The sequence below is a fragment of the Branchiostoma belcheri genome, unplaced genomic scaffold (genome assembly GCF_001625305.1).
Source record: "Branchiostoma belcheri isolate BF01 breed outbred unplaced genomic scaffold, Haploidv18h27 scaffold96, whole genome shotgun sequence".
Classification (NCBI taxonomy): Eukaryota; Metazoa; Chordata; class Leptocardii; order Amphioxiformes; family Branchiostomatidae; genus Branchiostoma; species Branchiostoma belcheri.
This window is the reverse complement of record NW_017804642.1, coordinates 225,451-245,519: the sequence shown is the minus strand read 5'-3', so window position 1 is coordinate 245,519 and position 20,069 is coordinate 225,451. Positions and strand designations below refer to the sequence as shown.

The 20,069-nt window shown below is 42.6% G+C and overlaps 1 protein-coding gene across 1 annotated transcript in view; it reads left to right on the top strand.

Moving 5' to 3' along the window:
* LOC109461815 (probable ATP-dependent RNA helicase DDX23) overlaps positions 1 to 20,069 on the top strand; it is a 33,441-nt gene that overhangs the window by 11,307 nt on the left and 2,065 nt on the right. Inside the window, exons 12-15 of the mRNA XM_019758277.1 lie at positions 4,614 to 4,703; positions 5,461 to 5,610; positions 6,247 to 6,398; positions 18,928 to 19,036. Of these exons, the coding sequence (XP_019613836.1) occupies positions 4,614 to 4,703; positions 5,461 to 5,610; positions 6,247 to 6,398; positions 18,928 to 19,036 (501 nt within the window). The remainder of the gene's footprint in view (positions 1 to 4,613; positions 4,704 to 5,460; positions 5,611 to 6,246; positions 6,399 to 18,927; positions 19,037 to 20,069) is intronic.

Genomic DNA, 20,069 nt, shown 5'->3' with positions numbered 1-20,069 from the left:
GAGCATCCAGGTTCGGAAGTGGAAGAGTGTTCGGAGGAGGGGGAAATCACCATTTCGGACTCTGATGAAGGTACTAGTAACTCCTTGTCATTCGATAATCCTTACGATAAGAAAGGGAAAGAATCTGAACTTCCCGAGCAAGTCGCTACATTTTTGAGCGAGGTCTTTACTCACAAATTAACGTATGCGGAGTTCAAGGAGAGGAAGGAAGCTTTTCCAACTCCACCTAGCGTGGAGTTAGCGCTTCGGGCACCCATTCTAGACCCAGTAGTGGCGAATATGATTAAGCACGACACCGTCAACACGGATAAGAATTTTAGTGATTGTCAGGATAAGATGCTCATGGCTGCTAACCCTCTGGTGGAGCTTTTAGCGGCAGTTAAGGGTTCGGACCATCCCCTGAACCCAAATGCTGTGTGCAAAGCGATAGAATCGTCATTGGTCTTTTTGGGTTCAGCTTCCTCTACTATGACTCAGTACAGACGTGAATTGTGCGGCAGGGACATAAACAGGATATGAAGCATGTTTTTAAGACCGACTTGCCCACTGGTTCTTCCAAATACTTGTTTGGAGACACCTTTTTGGAGAAGGTTAATACAGCCGATCAGGCTAGACGCACCTTGAGTAAGGCTTATAAGCCAGCCCCTTCGAGTACTTCTAGGGCTAGGGACAGGTTTCAGTCCAACCGCTCGAAGTTTAACTATAACTACAACAAGTACTCCTCAAACTCAAAGGGTTACAATTTTCGTCCCTACTATAACAACAACAACAACTACAACAATGCTAGACCATGGTCAAATGCCGGGGGTAAGAAAACCTCGGGGTTTCGTTCAGCGCAGGGCACAAAAGGCCCAAACAAACAGTAGCTCTTCCTCGTCATCAGACTCTGCTCTGTTCTCCGGTTCAGCACGCAGGGCGAACAGCTTTTTTCATGAAAAACTGGGAAAGGATTTCAACAGACAGATGGCTTTTGCAAACAGTTCGGGGTTACCGTATAGAATGGGAGTCCACTCCAGTTCAGTTCGTTCAGCCGGTCACAAATATATCTGGGGAGGACAGAGCAAAGGTTGTAGACGAGGAAGTGCACAGTATGTTGGAGAAAGGTGCAGTGGTCCAGGTGGAGCCCTGCGAGGGCCAATATGTTTCTACGATTTTCCTAGTCCCGAAAGCTCGGGGAGGCTGGAGACCGGTTATAAACCTAAAGTCTTTAAACAAGTTTGTTCTGAAACGTACTTGCAAGTTCGAAGGGATAAACCTAGTCAAAGAGTTGTGGAAAAAAGGAGATTTTCTAGCAACTATAGATCTAAAGGATGCGTACTTTACCATCCCAATAGCTCAGAGCGATCGAAAATTCCTTCGTTTTTCGTGGAGAGGAGTTCTTTGGGAATTTCAGTGTCTTCCCTTCGGTCTGACGTCGGCGCCGAGGGTATTTACCAAGGTTTTGCGGCCGATTGTGGCCATTCTAAGGAGACAAGGATTGTTAATAGTAATTTTCCTAGACGACTTACTGATCATTGCAAGGTCGAGGGAACAGTGCTTAGAGCACATTGCTATAGCCAGAGAGCTTCTAGAGCAACTCGGTTTTGTTCTCAACCTGGAAAAGTCGCAGTTGATACCGTCTCAGGTAGCGACCTTCCTAGGCCTTGTTCTCGATTCTCGTACTTTGACAATTTACCTACCAGAAGACAAGTTAGACAAGGTAGTGAGTTCTTGCCAATCACTTCTAGAACAGGAGGTGATAGGAACCAGGCAGCTAGCCAGCGTGGTGGGGCTGTTAGAGTCCACCAAGCAAGCCATTCTTCCCGGGCCCTTACATTTCCGGGCTCTGCAACAGCTTCTCAATTTCGGCATAAAGAAGCCGGGAAAATTCGACTCTTCAGTCAGTCTAACCCCAGATGCAGTAAAAGATCTACAGTGGTGGATCAGTCATGTGCGCGAAGTAAACGGTCGCCGAGTCTTTGTTCCGTCAGACCTGACAATTTGCACAGATGCCTCACTGGAGGGATGGGGCGCGCATTGCAATGGTCAGGAGACAGGCGGGCGCTGGTCACAGACAGAAGCGCGCATGCACATCAATTGGCTAGAGTTGAAAGCGGCCTTCCTGGCGCTAAGAAGCTTTGTGAGCGCGGATACTCAGCATGTTCTGCTAAGGCTGGACAACACAACAGCCGTTGCATATGTGAATCACATGGGGGGAACAAGGTCGCCAGATCTGGCAGCCTTGGCCCTGGAGATGTGGTCGTGGGCCTTGGAAAGAGGCCTGATGTTGTCTGCAACTCACGTTCCCGGATTGACAAACACCCTAGCGGACAGGTGTTCGCGGGTTTTTCTGGACAAGGTCGAGTGGCAACTGAACCGCTCAGTTTTCCTGTCATTGAACAATTGGACAGGCAATGCATTGACAGTAGATCTGTTTGCGTCTCGTCTGAATGCTCAGCTGAAGGAGTATGTCTCTTGGCACCCAGAACCAGAGGCCATGGCAGTGGATGCTCTAAACATTCACTGGGGCAACCTGGGGCTAGCGTATGCCTTTCCCCCCTTCAGCCTAGTGTTCAAGGTACTGAGAAAAGTCCAGTCAGACGTAGCAACAGTGATTTTGATAGCTCCAGTTTGGAAGTCTCAGGCTTGGTACCCCAAGGTGTTGAACATGTTGTTCGAGAGTCCGGTTCTCCTGCCACAGAGCTGGGATCTGCTGTTCCTGCCACACAACAGGAGACCCCATCCGCTGTTGCCAGATCTGATGCTTGCCGCGTGGCCAATATCAGGCGACAGTTGCAGGGTCGGGGCCTTTCGGCAGGGGCTTCAGACCTCATCCTCTCGGCTTGGAGAGAAAGTACTTCTAGACAGTATCAGTCAGCATGGGCTCAGTGGGCCAGCTGGTGTGATAGAAGGGAGATTGATCCAGTTTGCGGCTCTATAGAGAGCGTAGTAGAATATCTGGAATGGATGTTTCGACAGAACTACAGCTATATGTCAATTGGGGTGGCTCGTTCTGCGATCTCGTCTGTTCACTTACCAGTAGACCATTGTAATGTGGGTAGTCACCCTCTAGTGTCCAAACTGATGAGAGGTGTGTTTCACAAACGTCCTCCTTGTCCAAGATATGTTTCAACATGGGACGTCAGTCGGGTCCTAGAGTACCTTCTGCATTGTTGCCCAGCTAATAGTCTTAGTTTGAAACAATTGTCTCATAAGTTGGTAACACTAGCGGCATTGGTATCAGCCGACAGAGGTCAAACTTTAGCGGCTCTCGACTTGAGATTCATGAAGAAATGTAGAAACGGTGTTTCTTGGACAATTCCTACCCTGCTAAAAACTTCTAGACCAGGAAAACCTGCCAGAAAGTGTTTTTGGGCGGCCTTCCCGCAGGACAGGCGCTTGTGTGCCTTCACATACCTGAAGGAATATCTAAGGCGGACTTCTTCCCTTCGGAAAGAAAGGGGGGGGAGCAGAAGTTGTTCATATCATACAGGAGACCACACAGGCCGGTTGGTTCTGCGACCCTGGCCAGGTGGGTTAAGTCAGTGTTAGGCACGGCAGGTGTCGACACAGCAACTTTCTCAGCTCACTCCACTCGAGGAGCGTGCACTTCAGCTGCTGCAGCTGCCGGGGTGTCTCTACATAGCATCATGAAGGCAGCGGACTGGTCACGAGAGTCTACCTTCCTGAAGTACTACAGGAGGGACAACAACCAACACACGTTTGGCCAGGCTGTGCTGTCCACGGCTCTGAAGTCTGCATAAGGTAAATGATATACCCAAATAGGGAGTGTGCAGGTATAATTGAGGATTAGGCAAATTGTACTTACCATGAAGGATAATCCCAATTATACCTCACACGAACTATTTGGGTATATCTTCCCACCCTTGCTGTTCTTCAGCTTCCAGGTAGCTGAAAATGCCCACCCATGGTGAACAGCACAGACTTTTTCTCGCACGTCGTCAAATGGCGGCGAACATTGTCATTACGTCATGATATCCCGTGATGCTTTGCGATTAAAGCTTTGTACACGTGCGCCACCTAGCGATAAGCATAGGAAATACTGCATAAGGTAAATGATATACCCAAATAGTTCGTGTGAGGTATAATTGGGATTATCCTTCATGGTAAGTACAATTTGCCTAATCCTCAATTTTTATGGATGACATTAGCGCGTGCATTAATTTTCGCCCGATTTTGGAAAAAAAAGAAAGAAATTTTGTTGCCTTCTGACAGTAATCACCATGCCGAAAATGGGCAAAGATGTCTGTTGCCATGTTGCCGGAAGGTGGGTGGCAGAGAGGAACTTCCTAACTATGAAGAGAGGAGACAAGAAAAGGCTCTGTTTCTTACTTTGATGCAGTGATATGTGATGTTGGCTGTGTATATGTGATGTTCCCACTGAATCAAAACCATTTGTACAATGATTGAGTCAAAATTTTAAAATGTAGGAACCTTGTTTTTTTTCGCCCGCTCGCATTAGATTTGGAGTCTGTGGAGGATGTAATCCATAAAATTTACTTGCTGCGGCCTAAGAATGTAATCCTAGAATTTGCAGATTTTTAACTGAATGTTTCTGCAAAATATCTGGGATTTGATGAGAATCTCATTGAAAATGCTTTCTTCCTTTTCAGATTGTTATTGCCACACCTGGTCGATTGATTGACGTGCTGGAGAACCGTTACCTGGTGTTGAGTCAGTGCACCTATGTGGTCATGGATGAAGTAAGTAGTGTACTTATTGGGTCATGGATGAAGTAAGTAGTGTACCTATGGGGTCATGGATGAAGTAAGTAGTGTACCTATGGGGTCATGGATGAAGTAAGTAGTGTACCTATTGGGTCATGGATGAAGTAAGTAGTGTACCTATGGGGTCATGGATGAAAAGTAACTAGTGTCATATTGTCGTGGAGTCGTGCTAGTGTACATGTGTGGTCATAGCTGAGAATGTGACATATAATATCTATATGATATCTTGGATGAGGAAAAAAGGATTCCATTTGCTTTGTGAATGAGAGTATTGCAACATGTGTTCATGATGGAGTATTAGAAGTGTACCTATGGGGTCATGGATGAGAAAAAGTTTTCACATTACAGCATGCTGGCAGAATGCACCACGCCTGATTTTTCATGGTTTTCATTGGATTTTTGGTTCAACATTGCATCAGAATTTTACCTGTTGCAGACAATATCTTTTCTGACACAACATACAGAAACAACAGTCAGGATGCTAACCTCATATACACGAATACGACCTTATGATATATAGTAATATGAGATGTTCTACTAAAGTGCTATATGCACAATACATTTACGGGTTTTGCATAGGTACAGTACGTTCTGTCTATTATATGTGCTACACATAACTATAAGGCATTTACATGATAGATATGAGAGACTCAGTGTACTTGAATATTAAATTTGTCACATATTTCTATTTATTATTATTCATTAAATAATCTCCATATTTCCCCCTTTCCAGGCTGATCGTATGATTGACATGGGTTTCGAGCCAGATGTGCAGAAGATTCTGGAATATCTCCCTGTGACCAACCAGAAACCAGACACTGAGGAGGCGGAGGATGTGGAAAAACTCAAGGCCAACTTTGCCACCAAGAGGAAGTACAGACAGGTAAGGAACTTCAAAAACAGTCATACAAAAACATTAAACCTTTCAGCTTAAGGCACATGTACAATGTACTTTTGTATTGTACATGTTAACGGGAGGGGTCCTAATTCCGACCTATGTTCCATACCAACGCACATACCTTTTGTAATAGTTTATCTGACCAAAAACTTGTGCAACATGAGCTATATCTACCATGAGCTAGGTCGGAATTAGGGCACCGCCCATTACAAAATGTACATGTACCAACTACATATTACTAGTAGCTACAGCAGGAACCAGCAGGTTAAACTTGCCAGTATGCCAAGTAAGTTAAACTTGCCAGTATGCCAAGTAATATACTATGTATTATCGGTAAGGCCACAGCAAGTAAATTTTATGGATGACATCCTCCGCAGACTCCAAATGTAATGCGATAGGGCAAAAAAAACAAGGCATTTTCATATGGTACATATGGTTTTGATACAAAGTAAGAAAATACTTCACTGCATTAAAGTAAAAGACAATTTTTTTTAAAACAATAAATCAGAGCCTTGTCTCCTTTCAACATATCTATCTGCCATCTACATTCCGGCATGAACATGAATACAAAATCTGAAAGGATTCTATCAGAAACTTAAAAAAGTATTTTCTACACTCCAGACAGTTATGTTTACGGCCACCATGCCTCCACAAGTGGAGCGGCTGGCTCGCAGCTACCTGCGCCGTCCCGCCGTCGTGTACATCGGATCCGCCGGCAAACCCACGGAGCGCACGCAACAGGTCGTCTACCTGGTCAAGGAGGGAGAGAAGAAGTAAGCCTACCAGTAGTATATTGTTTGTTTGTTTATTGTTTATTTGCACATACAAAATACGTAAGGCCACACGACCGTACGTATGTACAGTGCCAATTCATGAATTAAAAAAACGCATGTGCCGGCTTGTCGTATAGGTTGCTATGTACTGCAACAAATTCACAATACAATGTACAACACATTCCCAACTAAAACGAGAAATTCTCCATACACTATGTGCAAAATGCACACACCTATGTGCAAAATGCACACACCTATGTGCAAAGTGCACACACCTGTGTGCAAACTGCACACACCTATGTGCAAACTGCACACACCTATGTGCAAAGTGCACACAGCTATGTGCAAAGTGCACACAGCTATGTGCAAAGTGCACACAGCTATGTGCAAAGTGCACACACTATGTGCAAAGTACACACACCTATGTGCAAAGTGCACATAGGTGCATATACATGTACTATGTACAAACTGCATAATTATACTTCAAACAGACAACACTTTAATTCTGGACTGACTCTAATTCCGGACGACCTTTCACCATTAAGACATAATTATATTACTCGCTGAAAGTTGCGTAGGTATCATCGATAGGTCCCCTGGGACTAGGTCTGTCAGTTCTGCAGAATTCTGCATTCAGGTGCAGAATTCTACAACCCAAATACAAGATATGAAGGAATTAGCAATGCCTTATTTATTTTATGATGTTAGAGAGTGGACTCACACTCGTCCTACACTGTATGTGTTTGCTATCCCTGTGCTGCAAAAAAACATACAAGACAGGACATTCTGCCAAGTACCTTCCAAAAGCACAAAAGAGTTTGCAGATGGCACACACATTTCAGGCACAAGTACTTTTTCACTTTCAGGTCATTCAGGTCACAGTATTTCATGCTGATGGTCATTGTCAGACTGAAGCTTGAGTTCTTGTACACGTGGCGTGATGTTGTGCTCGGTGCTCAGTGATGACGGCCAGAGATGGCTGGGTACATGGCAGATGTAGTTGGCCGGCAAGCTGGCTTTGTAGTTGCAGCATGTCGATGATCAGGGTCGGTTTGCAGCAAGTGGGTGATGAGGCAGGAGGGCAAGGCAGGCAGATACTGTGAGGCTTTTAATTTGTACATTTGTAGTTTTATCCAACATGATAGTCATTTCGGAATTACAATGATTCTGGTAGTTTGGTACAGAGTTCCCAGTAGTTGTCAGAGAGTAGAAACTATTTTATTCAACTGGAAGAAGTGCAAATTTCATGTATATGCCTCAAGAGAGGCTTCACATGTCTTAATTACACGCTGGATTAGCTAGCTAATCCTTGGGAGACCCTAACAGTGCAGTTGGGTGGACTCTGGTAGGCCTTCTGGTCAGGGGACAAATCATTTAGCAACACCAGAAGCCAGACACATGCTGTTTGGGGACCACCTCTATTTATTCTTAGGAGGTCTCCTGAAACCCCCTTCATTTATCTACTGGGCAGATGAGGCCATGACAAGCAAGCCCACAATTTTCTACCACAGTTGCTTCTTGGAGATTATGTTACATTAGCCCTGAACCAGTAGGCATTTTGCCGGTCTCTGACCATTAAGGTCCACTAAAAAAACTTACAGAAAAATTGCAGAACTTTTGAAACTTAAAAATTCACTAGTGGATGGGTTATAGTATTAAAAACCTGTAAGTACATGTAATATTATCATAATTTACCAAGGATATACATTTTGTAATGTCCTTGTTAAAGCATAATCTTGATGCCAGACTGTTTCCAGCATTTTAAACACTAGTATAAAGTCAAACTTGTAAAAGTGCCCCCCTATCCGTGAATAGTTTCCTCAGGTTGGTACGTCACTGAGAGGGACTCTTTTTACACAACCAAGTCTATTATTCGACATTTTGCTGACTGTCTGTCACCTTCCCCAGGGCAACCGTATTGTGGACCTAACAGTTCTCTCTGTAAATGCTTTGGTCTCATAACTGACCACAATTTTGTATATATCCAACTCCTGTTTGTTTGGGACTGCATTATAGTGATACAGTTCCCTGTACAACCATGCATAGTGTAGTATGTGTAGATATATAAATATTGTACATTTGGGAATGCATCTGTAGCAGCTACGCATTGTGCTGCAATGCAGTGTGAAGTCAGAATTGCCCTAAGGAAGGTGATGACAGACGGTCACCAAAATGTCAGCTGAATAAAAGACTTGGTTGTGTACTAGACAAAAGTCCCTTTACTCAGTAACCATCTCTATAAGCCAGCCATCTGGTCATAATGACTGCTTTTTCTCAGTCCCGAATTTTACAACATAACGTATGTTGTAAGAGTACCACTTGTCCAACACCACCACGACTGGCACTATATATTTGGGGGTGCACAATGGGCTCAACCTCTGCATATGACGAACATGTCATTTTCAAATGTGGCAGAAAACCTTTTTTGATGATAGCTAGCAAGAAGTCTTCATGGAAGCAGCCAGTTTGCCATTGAATTTATATATACAGCATGGCCATCTTTGTGCAATTACAAAATGGTACCAGCTGGGCCACTTTGGGTCAGCTGGGCAGACTCTAGAGTAGAGTATTGTATGTAAACTAAGAATTTTGCTGAGGTTTTTCTTGTTCTCTGTCCCACACATATCTCCTTGTTCTCGCCATGCTTTTTGTATATGAGATGACCACTTTTCCTTGGTCCCCTGAGTGTTCAACAAGTTACTGTTACAGTATGTACATGTACAAATGTAGGTCAGCTCTTCTGCCCCATGTCCAACAAGGGGCATGTGCATTTTGTAATGCACACACATACTGGCCAGGCACATGTCAGGCAGATTTGGTTCCTCTGAAATAAGGCAGCAGTATGCTGGACTCCTCCCTGGCTTGTTTACTGAAGCACCCTGCTGAAGCACCCTGGCAACTAAGGCAACACAAGTGTAATTCTCTTCCTCTGACTTCTATCAGTAGAGGTCGTCACACCAGATTAACACTCTGTGGATGGGTTATACTCTGAGTCAATGATCAGCCAGGAGATCCATGTGTGGAGAGAAACCAGGTCACCACAGTGGGGTCAACCCTATCTCCTTACAGTTACACATCCCTTAGCTGGCCTGTGTGTCAGAGCTGCCCAGGCAGTGTCTGTAACAAAATCTTTAGTACATGTACCTTGTGAGTCATTGAAATCCACTAACATAAATAATTTCAACTTTGTGGGTAACTTCACATGGATTTTCACATTGATTGATTGATCTTTTGAACAAGGAGGTTAACATTAGAAGGTTCATCTTTAACCTCTAGGCCACTGCAAGTAATTTCTATAAACCTTCATTGACATATCATTGACATTGACATTAGACATTGGTGGTGGTGCCAGGGTGCCAGACAGCCGATGTTAGAATAAAGACTTCACTGATCCTCACCACCAGGTCTATTACATGTATATATGACTGCCCAACATACATATGTACATGAAGTCACTCTAGAGTTCCTCTTTAGACCCCGTGGTTCCCCTGATGGAATAAGATTGTGCTTGCCAGTGTGTTCAGTGAATTCTCCAAGCAGATGTTAGGCTACAAAATTGTGATGTTTTCAGGCTGGCTGAGACACCTGTATCCAGTGTCTAAAAATTTTTTCAAGCAGATGTTAGGCTAGAAAATTGGCCTCCCTCTAAGAACTCTGTCACAAAGTTCAGGCTTGAAGTTCAACCCTTGTCTGTTGTTGTTCAGATCACATTGTACATCATGGTCATTTCTAGAAGTTTCCGAAGTGTGGGAGGCCTGGATGAAGGAATTATGAAAGGCCACAGAAAAATTGCTTTCCTTTGATGAGGTGCACAGCCTCAGCCAGTGCACACACAGGATAACTTTCATCCTAATGTGCTGTGTGTCTGTCACATCCAGGCTAGCTTTTGGTGCTGTCACTATTCTTTACAGTAAGTTTATTTCAGCAGATTCACAGAAAATTATACTGAGACTAAGATTGATATACATTTTGACATCAATGTTGTCATAAAGTGATGAATAGAAATTCTATAATTCAAGAATTGCAATTCAATCAATGTTAGCTCAGAATTTCAGTTTCCTCTGCAATTTATATTACTGATGAAAAGTGACTTCATGAAAGCTGGTTCACTGGGATAAACCAAAAGGTCAGACTATCCTTGGAACAGCAAAGACCTCACTGGTGTTCAGTCCCAGTGGATGTCCCAGCACACTGGCCTGGCATGGCTGGGGTTAGGCTGAGGTCACAGGAAAGGAAGCTGCCATATCATATGTCATTGAGTCTACATGTTCTCAGGCAATCTGTTCTGCCAGGAACTGGGAAGAGTTCTAAGCCTTATAACTTATTATAGTACCTATACTATAAAGCAGGTTGGGTTTAATGTTGCAGAAATCAATAGATATGGGAGGTCAGTCCCAAATGTTTTTTTTGGCACTAGTCCATCTAGCAAGCTGGAAGATTTGAAGGCTATACCAAATTTTGTACAAAAGGGGGTTCTAGGAATACCAGTATGTTGTGATCACTTCAAAAACAACTTTAAAACAGGTTTTTTTATTCCTAGTATGTCTTTCCATGTCTATTAAGCTCTGAATTGTCACACATAAAAAGATACAGTTTATACATTTTTGTATGTCGTGTAGTTTGCCTTTATCCCCCCTCCCATGAGCAACTTGGTGTGCTGTTCCACCTGTGCACAGATGGTAACTAACTGCAGGCCTGCCTGGCCTGGCTGTCAGCTTGTTGCAATGGGTACAGGGCACTCCTCGTTCAAGCAGATGTAGGGTCCAGTTCAGCGTTTTACACGTCTTTGCAACATTTGCATAAGTGTCTTTGGTGGATTTTAGCCTTGTATGTACCTATATGTACGTACTGGTATTAAGTGTGTCATCATCCTACCCTATTACAAAATGTACTTAGGACAAATGTAAATACACGTACTATAATTTGTAGGTTGTGGAATTTTATTAATGAGGAGAAGCCTGATGAGTTTTCTTTTTTGTCTGTAAGTCCATGCCAATTTAATCTTCCCTTTCACAGTTTCAGATTCTGAAGTGGATCTTACATCTTCATTAATGTTGGAAAATGAACACTGATAAATAGCTAAACATTTCCTGTTTGGAACAACATGCCCCCAAGGAAATTACATCACAGCCCCCTCAGTTAGCACTTAACTCTGGGAAGGAAGTATTGTTCTGTTGTAAAGAAACTTTAATCTCCAACTAAATGTTGCAGTGTGTTATATCATTGTTGGATATTAGAGCCACGCCTTAGAATTAGTAACATAACATTTTTTTTAACGGAGTGGTTCAATGCAAGGCCTATACGACCATAGCCTGGGTTCCAGACCCATAGCACACTGAGTGTGCTATGGCCTGGGTCTGGAACCCAGTAACTGGACACAAAATATCTCAGTGAGCCAGGCACACTGGACGGTCTGGAACCAAGGCTAATACGACCACTTCTCAGCATTGAATAAGAAATATGGCTATGTCAAGAGATGGCAGTGAACGTTTGATTTGAAAGCCTGTAGATTGTAGGTTGGTGGGAATTAACAGTGTCAGGGAGGGAACTCCAAAGCTTGGCCATACGGGGAAAGAAACTGTCACTGTAAAAAGATTTCGAACAAGGAATTTGGACAGAGAAGTTGTGTGAGCTAGTGGAGAACCGAGTGGACCGCTTAAAAGTTCTGAGTGGTGGAACTAGTTGGGTGAGTTCTGCAGAGCAATGACCATGACAATATCTGTAAAAGTGCAACATTTTGTCTATGGGAAAGGGGGTCTAATTTGGAGGCCAGAGGATCTTGTTATAGTACAAGCAGTTCTAGTCAAAGGTTTTGGAAATAAAATGCTGGCTCAGAGATCCAGCCCCCAGAGAGCAAGTTTGTTTAAGAGGATAGCCATTTCACAGCAAAGAGACTTCCAGCTATAATAGATATGGATACCAGACTAACCATGATATGGCAAATCAGATTTGGAAGGAAGGGTTGGTGAAAATGTAGCCTCCATATCTGATCAGTGTTATGACATACATGTACTACACTGATTGTTAACAGGGATAGCAAGTGATCATAAGATTATAAGCAAGCAATGCCGAAAAAAACATGTATCAGAAATATTTGAGCTGTTGTCAGCTGGCACATTTTTGGAAAACCATTTCAATCATCCCGAGGGCCTAGTCGTGTGATGGGGAAACATTAGGAAACACACTTCTCCGTACAAGTATACGTAGGCATAGGTCCTGTATGCTTAACACAAAATGCGGGATATGGCAGAGCTTGTACTGGTATTGGCATTAGTAGAATGTGAAGACTTCTGCTGAGTCACTCTGCTATCTTCATGGACAACCCAAGGTGTTCTTCAGAGTTCTCTGAATCTCTCTCAGCCAGAGGGCACATGGGAGGCTTTGATACAAATCAATCTGTCATGCCCTGTTACCAATTAATCCTTAAGTAAATACATGAAACAGCTTCTGGTTTTTCATGCTGCTTCAGGCTGCTGCCTACCAGGAAACACACTTCTCCATTCAAGTACAGAAAGGCTTGCCCTCTGTGAAAATGTGGGATAATTGGCAGAGTTTGCTCATTAGCATTTAGCAGAATGTGGAGATATGACTATGGAGAGATTTTATCCCTTATCAATAGCTTCTACATGTGTGTAAAGTATGATTTCTGAACCCTTGGACATACAGAGCTCAGTGATGGAACTGGTGTTTCATACCATTAATGTAGATGTAGATGACTATTGTTCCTATTGGCCAGGGTTTCTAACTGCACAAGCTAAACTGGGTACAAGACTGCCATGCAAGTTGCAATAAAGTCACAAAGTTTTCGAAGGCTTTTTCAACTGTGTTAGGTTAACTGCCATTGTAGTCTTCATGAATGGTGGAACTCACATGTTAGACGGACAACCATAAAAGTCTCTCGCTCGTTTGTTGGTTGTACAACATACATGTAGACCTGATCTTACACGTGGACAAAAACCTGACATACAAAAACTGTGTGTGACATATAAAACGACTAATTTACCTTCAGATGCCCTCCTACGAATTTACAAATTTTTCATCCAGTCAGTGCTGGGTATGGCTCCCCCCACATGATCTTTGCATGAACTGAAAAGTATTTTGAAAGATCCCTCACACCGCTGCCACGTTTTCATTCACCCGGCTGAGAAACCGCGTTATGAACTGAGACACAGATCGCAGTACAAACTCCCAATCAGCCGGACTGTTATTATAATAGACACAAACACTTCTTTGTGGTGAGAGCCATGAAAGACTTACAAAATCTAGACTAAGGCCCATATTTTATGTTGTAAAATGCCTGGCTACACTACCTTTATGTATATCGTTGTTGTGTTTATGTTGTCAGACAGGCTGTAAGAGGTTTTTATTATTCAATAAGCATATGAATTGGTTCTATTCGTCGATGCACTTTTATTATCTCATCTCATTATAGCCCCAAATGCAACGATAAGAGTCATGGAGTTATCACAAAAGGCTGGGTTAATATGTAAACAAGGAATTTTGAACTTTTAACCAAACCGCTGCATTGATAGATGGAAAAACAGTAAGAACTAGGTAGCAAATGACTTTCCTCAACTGTTGGGTGCAAAATATGAGAATTTCTTAGTTGATTCAGGATTTTTTGCAAATCAAAAAAATGAAGAGGCGAATCCAAGAATCAACAAATTAAATTGAAATTGGTGTGACCAAATTAATCATCATGTAATTACTTTTTCGTACTGTCAGCTTTTTGCCCACATGTAAATTGGGACTTTTGCCGACTGTCAGCAAACAGTTGCAATTCTCCTCTAACACTGTTGCAATGTCAATAAATCACAACATCACAAACCCACACATTATAGGAAAAGTGGGATCATTCTGAGATTCATCTTCTCGGTAAAAGGGCTACTGGCAAAGGGCAAAACATGCAATATAAGGTATATCAAGGAGGTTAGAGGGAGAGTTTGTTTTGTTGTAAAAACAAAATTTGAACTGAAACCTAAGGCTACAGTGTGGGTGTTTCAGTGTGATCAAATGTTAGACCAAGTGGCAGGGTTCCCATACCACCCTGGGGCTATGTTCCGCATTAGTACAAGTCCTCAAGGGACGTCCCAAGAGATGCTGGCAGGATATTAGGCCAGTCTAGGATGACCTACCTAACTGTACCTTGAGAACTGAACTGAAATGAAATGTAGCTTATACATGTGTAGTTACAAGGCAACATTCTCCAAAATTGAGTTGATATATATGCCATGTATATCAACTCAATTTTAGGAGAATGTTTCACTGTTGAGTTGTTGGTTATACTTCAGGTTGGCGGCTCTTTGCCTTCGTTTGCTTTCTTGTGAGGGCACCAGACCATCTGGTCATGCACATGCATCTACCCTTTCAATGACCGCTTCTGTAAGTTTTCCTCTTCACACTACCCAAAGAAGGCTTCAAGCATAATCTTCCTTAAGGATCAGATAGTGTTCAATTCTCATGAGTTCAGACCACTTTTCTAGTGACCTTAAACCTTTCACCCAGCCCCCAACTGCACACTGAGATACATGCGTATTACTTTGGGCCCAGTGTGCCATGGGTCTGACATCCAGATCTAGACTAGTCCATGATCGTCCATGGAGGTGTATACAAGTACCTCCATGATCAGTCCCAGCTTTGTTTTCTAGATTGTACAGTATACAGTTACTGTACCAGATTAAATCAAATTTTGTGATCTTCTATCAGGTTTAAAATATTACTGCTGCACAACAATATGCACAATTTTTAACTACACAAATTAAAACTACAGACAGGGTGGCAAGCTTTATATGCAGATATGACCTTGTATGAGAAGTTCTGTCGAAGTACTTGTCTACGTGGTCTTAAGGTAGAGAAGGAATATTGAGCCTTCAGTCATCTGAATGGGAAAACACTTCTCAATATACATGTACATGTAAGTAGAGATGACCATGTGTGCACAAAATGTTTAATGTGATGGCACAGTTTGCACGATTAGTATTATTATTAGCAAAATGTGATGACTTGAGTGCATTGGAACCCCTAGGCTGTTCATTGGGGTTTTCTGTCAGCTGGGGGCTAACTGAGGGCACTTGGGAGCACTTGGGATACAAATTAATCTGTCACACCTTGTTACAAGCTAATCCTTAAGTAAATACAGGCAGCAGCTAACCCAGCCTGAAACAGCTTCTGGTGTTAGCAATAGAAAGACTCACAGCCAAAGTACAGTGGAGATAAGAGAAAGAGCAACTTTTATGAATTATAAAGATGATGCAAAATCTTGAAGTGAAGAGTCACAAGGTGATAGGGGCATGAGAGGGCAAAATTTTGTATTATGATTATGAAGTAATTTGTCATCATAACAATATTATCATAGATGACTTATTCCTATTGGATTTCTAACTGCATGGAATGAAATTAACAAAACATGGTCCTTTTTAGGTACAAGAATGCCATACAACACTTTTTAGCCTTGTTCATGTGAAGTCACCCAAACCGCGATTCGGGTAACTCGCATTCCTCACATCTGGTCCATGTGCCATACATTATCCTTTCAAACAGTGCCCGATCACGATTCTCTGAAACTGCGTTCATTGTTGTTTGATCAAAACAATGCAACGCAAGGTGGCGTGTTATTAATGTCAGAGGTCAATGACCTGCTTGCTGGTGCCCCCCTCCCAGCGTATCTCGGCGAATGCTGATGTGGTTCCGCCAGAGGCGGTGAAGCTAGTCCTAGAATGGACACATTATTTGACCATTACTGCTCTTCAAGTTGCTGCCACGTAAAATTTGGTATTGCTTATAAATAAAGAAATATCACCCCGTAATCCATGACCAGGTGAAGTCACATTGAAATCACATTGCGTTCAGATGCAAATCGCGATGCGGGAAAACTGATTCGAAACCACCTCTAGAAGTGGCTTGGGATCAAGGCGCTTTCAGTGTGATTTGGAGCGTTCAGATGGAGCCACTTGAAACCGGCTTCGGGGGAAACGACATGTAAAGCGCCTTCACTGACTTCACATGAACACGGCCTTTGATAATTTGGAACTTTGGCTTTGACCTATATTAGGTAGACATGAAAATATGACTAACTAGAGTTCCACGACCTCATACCTTCGCCAAATGATGGTACTCTTTGGCCTTGATGAATGCTGACGATTCGCATTAATTATGCAAATTAGGCATTCATTTGCATAAACACTACCTGCCAATGTTCTTCTTCTTCACAATTACACATGCCACACGTTTGAATAATCATATCATGGAAGGTAGCAGATTTATAGCATTTCCTCATTAATTATCCTAATTAGCTGCTGATTTGCATAACTATCATTTTCATATGTCAAGCATTCTTTAAGGTACCCACATACCAGAAATCATGATGATCCGTCAATCGGTTCTTGAGTTATCCTCCTTCGAATATTTTTCAACGAATGCTTCTACAGTTCCAGAACAAGCCGCTAGGGGGTCCAAACCCATGTCACTTCTTCCCCAGTCAAAGAGCTACCTACCATCCAAATTTAGTGACCCTAACATGTCCAGATCACGAGATATCAAAACCGGAAGTTCAGCTGCAGTACCATAACAAGCCGCCAGGGGGTCCAAAATCTAATCAGTTCCAGGTCTCATCAAGACCTACCCACCCACCAAATATAAAGACAATCCATCTTTGCCTTCTTGAGTTATCGTGTTCACACACACACACACACACACACACACACACACACACAGACACACGAACGCCAACGAAAACATAACCTTCTGGGCGAAGGTAATAACAGCTTTACAAAATGAACTGTCATTGTATGGGGGCCCGCAAGCCCTTTTCAGTAGAGTGTAATCAGCCGTTTTAATTCTACATAGAGCGTAGACGGACCGCTCTTTGCATTTTGCGTAGAGCGTATTCGCCGTTTTAATTCTACGTAATGCGTTGTAGCCACTTGGAATTTATCGTAAAGCGTAATCGAGGGTTTCCGAATTCAGCGTAGAGCATTGTCGGGACCCCCCCTTGCAGGCCCTCTTGTATATCAGAGAGAGCTGTGAAAGTCACCTGTTTGTTGAACAACAACACGCCACATGTACAAGAACTCAAGCTTCAGTCTGACAATGACCATCAGCATGAAATACTGTGACCTGTATGACCTGAAAGTGAAAGTACTTGTGCCTGAAATGTGTGTGCCATCTGCAAACTCTTTTGTGCTTTTGGAAGGTACTTGGCAGAATGTCCTGTCTTGTATGTTTTTTTGCAGCACAGGGATAGCAAACACATACAGTGTAGGACGAGTGTGAGTCCACTCTCTAACATCATAAAATAAATAAGGCATTGCTAATTCCTTCATATCTTGTATTTGGGTTGTAGAATTCTGCACCTGAATGCAGAATTCTGCAGAACTGACAGACCTAGTCCCAGGGGACCTATCGATGATACCTATGCAACTTTCAGCGAGTAATATAACAATGTCTTAATGGTGAAAGGTCGTCCGGAATTAGAGTCAGTCCAGAATTAAAGTGTTGTCTGTTTGAAGTATAATTATGCAGTTTGTACATAGTACATGTATATGCACCTATGTGCACTTTGCACATAGGTGTGTGCACTTTGCACATAGCTGTGTGCACTTTGCACAGTGTGTGCACTTTGCACATAGCTGTGTGCACTTTGCACATAGTGTGTGCAGTTTGCAAATAGCTGTGTGCACTTTGCACATAGTGTGTGCAGTTTGCACATAGCTGTGTGCACTTTGCACATAGGTGTGTGCAGTTTGCACATAGGTGTGTGCACTTTGCACATAGGTATGTGCATTTTGCACATAGTGTATGGAGAATTTCTCGTTTTAGTTGGGAATGTGTTGTACATGTATTAGCTTGTAGTTTTTAATTATGGTGCGTGTTCAGTTGGCGTAGATTTACGCTTGGATACTTGTACCGATGTACCGACTAGTACTGTGCGTTGGCTGCAGTTCCATGACCTCCGCAGTGGCGCTAATAAAAGAGGGCATTTTGACAGAACGAGCCAGCAAACCTAAGCTCATTTTCACATATTTTCTACACCATACCCTGAAATTAAACATATTAAAATCTGAATCTTGCTTTTTGCACCCCACTATAATTTGTACCGCGTCAAAGTGAGTCACTTTGGGGTCCTTAACTATAGAAATCCCCGAAAATTGTGTTCTGCCGCTTTAATGTGCATGCCAAAGTAACATGGCATGTTCTCTGTTCCTGGTTGTATGAGAGGTATGACTAGTTTAGCACGTCGGCAGAACGCACTGCACCTGCGCGAAACCGTAATGTATTGTACATAGCATTTCGGCAGAACGTCTCATATAAGGTTGTATTCGCTCATATAAGGTTAGCATTTCGACAGTAGTTTCCAAATGTTATGTCGGAAAGAATATCCTTTACAACAGGCAAAATTTTGATGCAACGCTGACCAAAAAAACCAACGAAAAACGCGAAAATACGGGGTTCTGCGCAGGGGCAGTACATTCTGCCAACGTGCTGACTAGTTTATGTGTGCCTGTATCTGATGTTACTTTTCTGTCTGTAGGAACAAGTTGAAGGAGATCCTGAACAGAGGCATCGAGCCGCCCATCATCATCTTTGTGAACCAGAAGAAGGGCTGTGACGTCCTGGCCAGGTCGCTGGAGAAGATGGGCGTACGTACAGACTTCCTCCTGACATTCTCACTGATTCTTACTGTTAGGCCACACCTATTTAATTCGTTGGTTCTCGGATTTGCCTCTTCATTTTTTCCTGAGTTGCAAATAAAAAAAGACTTTGGTTCTGAATCAAATAAAAAATACTCATATTTTGCCCGCAGCAGTTGAGGAAAGTCATTTTCTTCCTAGTTGGTATAGTTTTTCCCAGCTGCCAATGCAGTGGTTTAATTAAAAGTTCAAAGTTTGTCATTTAAATATCAACCCAGCCTTTTGTGTTGACTTCATGGCTCCTATCGTGGCATTTGGAGCTATAATAGGATGCCTAGACCTGTTTTTTTTTTTTTTCGCCCTGTCGCTTCATATTTTTTCTGAAAAATCCGAGAACCAACAAATTAAATTGGTATGGCCTTAGGGCAGCAGTTACAAGCTTTAAAGCTGGACCTCAGGGCTGAAAATTCATTTTTGGGAAAAGGTGCACTGGTGCACTTGTCTTAAATAATTGGGTTCACAATTTTTTTTTGGAAATGGAAAATGTAAATCCAGAAATGTGTTATGGTTATACATTTTTTCTGGCTTGTATTACAAGTGGCGTACAAGTTGTGCCCTTGGGAAAGACAATTAACGCGCATTTCCCCCCCTCAGTTAGAGGGATCCTGGGCCCTACTAGGGTTTGGGTTGGCGTTAGGAAGGGCATCCAGCCGTAAAAATCTTGCTTCAGAAAAAGACTTGCACTTGGTGCAAGCACGTCAAATCCCTGGTTCGGGGAAAAAATATGTTTAAACTAGAAAGGCCAATATTTGCTTTGGAGCAAATACAGCGATGGGTTCACCACATTTTACGACATGGCAGGGAAAGAATGAGAAACACAAGGGAAAACAATGATTTACATTGATATAACTATAATATGAAGTAACATACAACTAAAACAACAGTTGGATAGCTATTCCCTACTTTATTGGTTAGGATTTTTAATTGCATAATGCAAACTGTTGATTTTCAAAATAAAAAAAAAACGTTACATGCCCGCATT